This window comes from Mirounga leonina, unplaced genomic scaffold (genome assembly GCF_011800145.1).
Source record: "Mirounga leonina isolate KUSES-001 unplaced genomic scaffold, KU_Mleo_1.0 Mir_170, whole genome shotgun sequence".
Lineage (NCBI taxonomy): Eukaryota > Metazoa > Chordata > Mammalia > Carnivora > Phocidae > Mirounga > Mirounga leonina.
In genome coordinates, this window is record NW_023270433.1 from 1,926,392 (window position 1) to 1,935,218 (window position 8,827).

An 8,827-nucleotide genomic window follows, 5' to 3' on the forward strand; every position below is an offset into this window, starting at 1 on the left:
GCGAGGACATCTCCCCTTAATAATGCGGCCCCTGGCCTACACATTCTCGGCTTTCTCTGCCACCCAACCATCACCCAACCCCCTCCCCATCCTGTTTCCCCTCCACCTCCTTAAAACAACAACCTGAACCCCAAAAGAAAGCACGGGGTCCCACAGGAGGGCACATGCTTGGACCTAAGTGGTTCTAGGACAGAGCCAAGCACTTGACTGGCATTGCCAGCCTGGCCCCGGTGGTCACCAGGAGGGACACCAGGAGGTCCCAGCCATTCCTGAAGAGGGACCAGGGGAGCTGGGGTCCCCTGGGATGCCTCCCACCATGCATGTGCCCAGGACGTGGGGGCAGGGCTGGTACGTTACCCCAGGAGGCAGGTCAGGCAGGAGCTCACCTAGACGCGGCACTGCTCTGTTGGGGGGAGGGAGAGCCATGGGGGGGGGTCACAAGTCGCCAGGACAGCCCTGGGCCCAGAGGGGTGTGGCAGAGGGATGGGGCTGGAGACCCTGCCTCAGGGGCTCTGCACCTCCCACCCCCCAAGCTGGGGGGTCTGGGGAATGGGGGCCACCAGTGAAGGAAGATGCTGCCCTGATGTCTCTAGAACCCAGACGGGAGCCAGAGCTGGGACAGCACGTGGGGGGCGGGGGTGGCTGCTGCGGGCTAGAGCTCACCCTTGCCCTGGGTCAGGTCCAGGATGATCCGCATGTGCACGGGTAGAGTCTCGAGGGCTCTGTTGAATTTCTCCATGACCTGGTTGTCGACCTTCAGGGTCTTGGCTGTGGGGGGCGGTAGGTCAGTCCCTGGGCTCCAGGGTCCCTGTCCCCTCCCCTTCCTCCCGGGACGGTGTGTGGACAGGAGGAGAGGGCCCAGCACCCTAGGCTGTCGGGTCTCACCCAGCATAGCTGATGTGCTGACCGAGGATGTGTGTATATAACCCCCCAGAAAGGGCTTCATTCGGGCAAACCAGGAATGTCTCCGCCTTGTGCTACGGGTTTCACGGGCTTGCATTTCAATAAGAACATTACCACCAACTAAAGCTTCTAATTCATCTTTTAACCAAGCCGGTGACACTAAATCCAGCCCCTTGACCCAGCAGCCATCCTGGCCCCTCTCTCCCCGATTTCTGAGGCAATGTGAGCGGACTTAGCCACCCCTAGAGACAGACGGGCCACCCCCGGGCCCTCAGGCCACTAGGATGTTGCACAGTCTGCTCCCTGGGTGCCCACGGTGCCGGCCAGGGGTCCTTAGCCGCCGTCCCACTCAGGGTGACCCCGCGCATCGTCAGTGCACACCCAGGTGCTGGCACGTCAGTCTCTGCTCGGGCGCGTCCGTGTTCTCCACGCAGAAGAACAGGTAGTTCTTGTAGTCCGTGTCGAGCACGAAGACCGTGTTCTCCCCCAGATCTGGGGAGAGAAGAGAAGGACCAAAGTGAGGATGGAGTCCTGTCCAGCAGGAGCGTCCCTCACGGGTGCTGGGGGGCCGTTCCTACAGTCACCTGGACCCCTGTCCTGCAGCCCCCACGGGGCGGCACCAGGTGCAGGAATGGCCAGAGGCAGCAGGAGAGGAAAGGGAGAGGAGAGGCAGGGTGGTGGAGCACAAAGACCCGCTGAAGGTGAGAGGTCTGGTGTGTGGCCGGCCAGGTGTGTAGCTGTCAGGTGGGCGGGGAGGGGGGGAGACAGCAGAGGGGAGGAGGCGAGGCTTGGAGCAGGAGAGCTGCAGCTAAGCATTCCCGTGTGGCAGGGAGGAGTTGGAGGTAAGGGGGAGGTGAAGGGGAGGCATGATGAGCACAGGAAGGAGAGGCCTGGGGAGCAAAGGGGCAGAAGATCCAGGCCCTGGAGCGTGACGGGTTCTGAAGAGGAGAAGGAGGGTCAGGGTGGCCCAGAGCAAGTCTTCTTTTTTTTTAAGATTTTATTTATCTATTTGACAGAGAGAGATGCAGTGAGAGCAGGAGCACAAGCAGGGGGAGAGGGAGAGGGAGAAGCAGGCTTCCCGCTGAGCAGGGAGCCCGATGCGGGGCTCAATCCCAGGACCCTGGGATCATGACCTGAGCCGAAGGCAGACGCTTAACGACTGAGCCACCCAGGTGCCCCCCAGAGCAAGTCTTAAGTGTGAGAAACAAATAGAATTTGCTGAGGAAACACCCAGAAGAAATTTCTATGCATCCTTTGTTTCAATTTTACCACTAAGTTCTCCATTTGTGTTTTTTATAATTCACAACCACCCCCCCCCCGCCGAACGTTGCAATTTGTGACAGAGAATGCAGTAGAAGAAGGTGCTCTGCGTCCCCCTCATGCAGCAGAGTCCAGGAGCTCAGCACGAGGTGTGAGTCGCAGCCATCCAGAGAGAGCAGGAGGTGGCCCTGCTCCGTGTGGGCCCGAAGAGACTCCGAGAACAATCGAACAATCGTGGGGGAGGAAGCTCTTGTTGAACACACACACACACACACACACACACACACACACACACGAGAGGCTCATTGGCCCAGGGCTTGGGCAGAGCGCTCCCTGAGTCAGAGCCAGGCAGCCCCGAGCACTCTCCCACCTCACGCTCCCACTGGCAAGGACAGCAGCCTCCCAGGGACAGCTGTGGCGTGTGCAGCTCAGAGCCAGCCCATGGGGCTGGGGACACTCACAGTTGATGTTGAACTTGGCTGCATGCTCAGTTTTCTCTGCAAGGACCTTCTTCTCAACACACTTGTTGCCTTCCCTGAAAGGTGGTGATAGCATTGGGGGGCAACACTGAACTTGAGCTGTCCTTAGCAGACAGGGCTCGCGGCAGGACCTGCCCGGGCCCCCGGGGCCGCGCCCCACAGCTGACCAGCCGGCCTCCACACAGGCCTCTCTGCACACTGACCCGGGGCCGCCCTGTGTGGTCAGCCTGTTGGCTCAGAGCCCAGGGCGGGGGCTCCGAGGGCACCAGGAACCACCCACAGGGCGCCGGCTCCCATCAGGACCCTGCCCTGCCCGCCCACCTGCCCGTCCAGGAGCCAGGCCCTCGCCGGCCCCCAACCCCAGGGTGGGGGGCACACCCACCATTTGTGCAGAATGATCTCCAGGTTGTCCTCAGGGGTGGGTCTCAGCTCCTGGACGTACACCCTCAGGGGGGCGGTCTTGGCGTCCAGGAGGGAGATGTCGCTGGCCGCCGTGGCCACGGAGTGCCACGTCCCAGCCACCTGCGGAGGGGGCCTTGAGCTGCCATCGGGGGCGGGAAGGAGCCCCAGCCCCACGGGGAGCTCGCCCTCACACCCCGGCCGGCGGCCCAGTCTAACTGGGGTGGCCGTCAGTAAGCTCTGGACGACCCTCGGCCATCGACCAGACACTGGGCTGCACGATTTCCACACTTGAATTAACATGCCTGTGTTCCCCAGGTGGGTCTGAATACACATCATACGAGTTCCCTAGAACCTTCTGGGTCTTGGGAAACCAAGAGACAAGCCGCCCTGAAGACGGAGAGCCTGGTGGGGGTTTCCCGACGTCGTGGGTTCTGCTCGTGCCCGTGTTCCCTGCTGAGGCCCCACTGCCCTGCCCACCCTGCAGCTCACCCCCACCCCAGCCGTCCTCCCACCTTCTGGAGGTCCAGGTTCTCCATGGTCTGGGGGATGACGATGGCCTGGATGCCACACACGAGGGCCAGGCCCAGGGCGAGCAGGAGGCACTTCATGGCTGCGGCTGTGGTTGCGCTGAGCTCCCGGGAGTGAGGAAGGCCGGGCAGCAGGCTCGGGCCCTTTTATGGGGGCGGGGGCCCCGCAAGCCAGCACCGTCTGGGCCCCCGGCCACGCAGTTCCCCGAATCCCCCGTGGCTCAGCCCCAGACCCTCAGGGGGCTTCCTCCACCGGGACAATAGGAGGCCTTCTTCCTCTAAGTGGGAACAGGAAGGTCCCTGTGTCCCTGGGGCCTGGACAGTTCCTGGCAGGCCCCAGAGGGGAGGCTCTGGGGCCCAGTGGGTGCGGGCTGGCCGCCGGCGTCAGGAACACTTCCTCTGAGGAAGCTGAACCTGCTCATCTCCCCACAGCCCCGCCTCCTCTGTGTTCCCCAGCTCTGTGCCATTTGGCAGCAGGGGCCCAGGCAGCACCCCCATTGGGAAACCTGGGTCACCAAAGTGTGTCCAGACGACCTTGACAACTTCACCTTCACCCAGGAATGACCTCTTAAATCACCTTCTCTTTGTGTTCCCAGCAGCATCTCTGTACTTGCGGACCACACGGAGTTTCGTCCAGTGGGCAAAACGATTAGGACTGGTCTCCCTTCCCCGCTGCCGCCACCTACTCAGCTACTGGATAGAAGATGCAAATGCAGATGTGATCCCCTTCACCTTCTCTGTGAACCAAAAGGGAGGAATCCTGATGGTCCCCATCCATTATTTAGGAAACTTGAGGGTTCATTGAAATCTCCTGGAGCACTTTTCAGACCCGCTGAGGCAGGGACGGACCCACCATGCTCGGGTGAAATGTTTTTTGAAAATTGTTTATTGTGGGAAAATACACATGACATAAAATTTACCCTCTTACCCTCTTTTAAATTCACAGCTCAGGGGCGTCCGTGCATTCACACTGTTGTGCACCGTCCCTCTGTCCGTCCCCAGAACCTGGTCATCTTCCCACACTGGACTCTGTCCCCTAAGCCCTATTCCAAGCCCCCGGGACCCCACTCCTGCTCCCTGTGTCTGTGGATCCGACTCCTCTAGGGCCTCCTGGGAGTGGATCCTTCATTTGGTCCTTCTGGAGACCTGGGGGGGGGGAGGGGCTGCCCCGGGGAAGCCTCATGTTTTCCAGGGAAGGGTCAAGGTGTCACTGTCCCGCTGGGTGTCAGCTTCGGAAACCTTTGCAGTGGCCAATGTCTCCACGCCCCACAGCCATGGCGTAGTCCCGAGGAGCCTGGCGTTGGCTGCAGGAGGATGGGAGCTGGTGGCTGGTGGGTGGCATCCTGGGGGGTCTCTGCTGAGTGCTCGCTGGAACAGATACCTGTCCAGACAGACAGCCCCGCGGGCGAACGCCTGGCAGAGAGCTCCCGGGTTGACCCCTGGTTCCAGGACGGGAGAGGGGAGCAGGACCGTGCTCATTACCAGGGAGATCTGTCCGCTTTATCTCTTTGCTCCCCACAAGCTCCTGGAAGGTTCTCAGGGCCTCCGGTTCTCATCCAGGGTGTGGGCCAGATGGAAAAGGTGGGTCTTCGAAGTCAAGGCAGGCCAGCCAGCCCACATTGGGGGCCCTCTCTTGGGCAGGGGGCTCCAGATTGTCCTCAGGGTCATGCCCAGGGCTAGGGCATCCCGCAGCCAGACATCCTGAGAGGGAGGCCAGCAGGGAACATGTGAAATGCTGCCTAAAGCCGGGGGCAGGGAGGTGACGAGAGGACTCGTGGGAGGAGTCTGTGGTCATCACGTGGGCACCCAGTGGGGGTCTCTCTGTTGTATCTCCCTGCTCCAGCCCAGGCCCTAACTAGCTTGGGACTTGTGGGCACAGAGCCTGGCTCGGGGCTGAGGGTGGGTACATGCGGTGTCGGTGGACGTGGGCAGTGGGCAGGGGCTGCTGACAGGACAGGGGCCACGGAGGTGGTCCACGGTGCATTCTGGAGTGGAAGCGCTGGGGAACTTTGGGAGAGTTTTTTAAAAAAGATTTTATTTATTTATTTGAGAGGGAGCACGAGTGGGGGAGGAGCAGAGGGAGAAGCAGACTCCCCACTGAGTGGGGAGCACGACAAGGGGCTCGATCCCAGGACCCCGGGTTCATGACCTGAGCCGAAGGCAGATGCTTCACCGACTGAGCTGCCCAGGTGCCCCAGCTTTGGCAGAAATGTAAAAGCAAGTTTGTCTGAGCGTCATAGTCTCAAAATCAAGATGCAGCTCTGATGGGGCTTCTGGTTTGATAAGCTCTCCAGCAGGGGTCCTCAACCCGGGCAGGAGGACATTTGGTGGTGAAGCCCATCCTGTGCTCCGCAGGACGCTGAGGGATATCCCTGGCCTCCACATCTGCCTCCCTCATCATGACAGCCACAGTGTCTCCAGACATTGCCCAGTGTCCCCTGGGGGCCCTGTTCAGAGTCCCTAGGCTAGGGCACGGCCACACCAGTGGCTGACTGCAGGAGGAAAGAGCAGGGGGTCTCCGAAGTGGGGGGCTGGGCACGCCCCTGAGTGGACATGGCGCTGGGCAGCAGGAATGGTAATTGCAGATGGTGGACAAAATCCCCCCAGGCAGGGCTCAGAGCAGCGGGGCTGGGGACTGGCAGGAGGCTGACACCCCCAGAGGCTATGCCCAGCCTCCAGCTCTTGGCTGGCCCCGCAGACTCCGACAGAGCCAGACGCTCCGATGAGCATCGCCATCTGTGAGTGCGTTCTGTCCATCCTGCTCCCGGAGTATGTGATGGGTGCAGCTTCCCTGGCAGGAAGCTGATGAAGATACCGTGTCCCTCAGCTGCAGGTGACACGAGGCTCAGGACCACACCGCCATCTGCTTAGAAAGAGAATGTGCGCGGGCCACTCACCGGGGCTGAAGGTGCCGGGGAAAGCCCTTCGTCCGGGGGCAGTTTGTACCGTGCGTATCCGACAGGCTTCCTGGAGTATGAGCAGTGGGCCTATGTCCCCAACACAAGCCCAGACCTTCCCCACTCCACCCTCAGGGTGCCCCCTCATTCTGGGACGGCCCCTCCCTCCTCTGCTCCCATCCATGCCCTTCAACTCTGCCTGCCCGGCCCCTGGAGGCCTGTCCCAGAGCCCAGGCCTGGAGCCAGGGGGCCACCACAAGTTTGCATGGGATGGAGGGGTCAGGCAGGTAAAGTTGACAGGTGGAGGGGGCTGGTCAGGATCTAATGTCCTGAACAGGACCCCACACAGCCCAGCCTGGGGTCTCTGCCAGCCCCTAGAACACCTCTGAACTCCTGGCCCATCCTCCCCATTGCTGGCCAGACAAGGCTCCCAGGACCCCTCCAATGGACCCCACAAGCCCCCTTCCTGTGCGCCCTGTGGTACCAGCCGGAAGAGGGGCCGGGCAGGAGGACCTGGGGCCATTTCCCGCTGATGAGCTTCATGCACTTCTCTTCCTGGTGCTGTCAAGGCCCTGGGACAGGCCCTGGCGAGGGGGGGTCTCCAATCTTCGTGTTCTTCAAATGGATCTCCTGAATCGATCAACCTCTCAAACCTCCATCTGCTTGGCTCCCACCTGGCTCACCCACTGACCCCACAGCTGTGAGCAAAATCCTTCTCTGTTCCTACATGGAAATGACAAGCCCTTGGCCTTCCCAGGAGCACCAGCCCTGAGGGGGCGGGAGTGAGGCCACTGGGAGCCTTTGGGAGCCTTGAAGCAGAGCCACTGACCGGGGCGGCCCCACGGGAACCGGGGTGGGGGGCGGGGAAGCCCGCACTGAGGCGCCCTGGAGGCCCATCCAGAATCCCAGCTTGCCCAGACGGCAGATCACCGACACGAAGGGGTGCAGCTGGCGGCTCCTCTCCTTGGGGATTGGCATGTTCCCTGCCCTGCACTTTATGTACCAGTTTCCTAAAGGCTGGGGGAGGGGGTACGTAGCTCTCAGCGGGAGGTGAACACGGGGTAGAGTCCCCCATCCCTGAGGGCAGGAGGATGCCCCACCCTGCCACAGGGAGTGAGCCCACACTCACATCCCTCCTCTGCCCGGCAGTCGCCCGAGACACAAGAGCGGGGACTCTGGTCACAGGCCACTGGGTGATCACAGACCACTGGGGGTTGGGAGCATGGGACACACACGTGCTCCACCCCACCGGGCTCTCGCCTCTTCTGGGTGGGCAGGAGTCCGCACAGCATGAGGAGCAGGCTCAGCCCTGCGGCCAGCAGGGCCAGCGGCATGCCCGGGGACCCCCCTTCTGCTCCTGGCCCTCTGGCTGCCTGTGCATCCCTGGCTCTGGGCCGACCTGGAGACAGGGTCCTGCCCTCCGTCACCTTCACAAAGGCCCCTGGGCTTTGCAGTTTAGGTGGTGATTAAATCGTTTTGTTTGGATCCTGTGAATGGATGCTCTTCATTATGTATAATTAGCCCTTGGGTTTGGCTCCTTCCGAGAGCCCTGTCTGGAAGTGTTACCGGAGCGGGAAGTGGCACATCTCTGAGTTAGGAGCCTGGGAGATGAGAGGGTGGCCTCCTGTGTGCCCTCCCAGCCTCTCACAGCGCCCGCCCTGGGAGCCCCGGACCGGCCCTGGCCCCCCTCACTCTCACCTCGGGGCCGATGTTCCCCCCGGACCTCCTGGACTCCAGGCAAAGCATCCAGCCTGCCCCAATGCCCCTCCGAGCTGCCCGCAGCGCCCACTGTGGCTCCCTCACCCCTCACAGGCTGGATTGATCTCCCCCTCAAGTGTACCCTGACTCCTGCTTCCGTGGTCCCATCAGTGCTCCTGGTGAGACCCTGGGAGACCCCACTGACCCTCTGTGCCCTTTCATCTGCTACCCACACAGCCCGGGCAGCTTGCCCCCACCCCGCACGTCCCACAGCCACCTCCTCCCTCTGGTGCTGCCGTCCCTTCCCTCGTTCCAGGGGAGGAGTCCCCTGACTGAAACCCCGAAGCGTCCCTGCGTTCCTTGTCCCTCGTTCCTTCTCCATTCTGCTCCCAGAACTTTCCACCGAAGTGCAAGTGGCATCGTCCTGCTCTGGTGCATGTGTCTGTGCATGTGTGCCTTTCTGTGCGTCTGTGCGCACGTGTGTCCATGTGCTCGTGTGCACATGGATGTGCGCCCGTGTGTCCACGTGCTCACGTGCACGCGTGCGCATGGAGGTGCGTCTGCGTGCACGTGTGTCTGCGTGCTCACGTGCACAAGTGTACATGGATGTGCATACGTGTGTCTGCGTGCTCACGTGCACGCGTGTGCATGGAGGTGCGTC

General features: G+C 61.8%; 1 protein-coding gene across 1 annotated transcript; it reads right to left on the reverse strand.

Moving 5' to 3' along the window:
* Positions 1-652: 652 nt before the first annotated feature.
* On the reverse strand, positions 653-3,652 carry LOC118018097 (beta-lactoglobulin-1-like). Its single transcript, XM_035016570.1, has 5 exons — positions 3,557-3,652; positions 3,025-3,164; positions 2,625-2,698; positions 1,285-1,395; positions 653-768 (listed from the first exon to the last, which is right to left on the reverse strand). The coding sequence occupies exons 1-5, from the start codon at positions 3,650-3,652 to the stop codon at positions 653-655; spliced, it is 537 nt and encodes a 178-aa protein (XP_034872461.1).
* Positions 3,653-8,827: the final 5,175 nt, after the last annotated feature.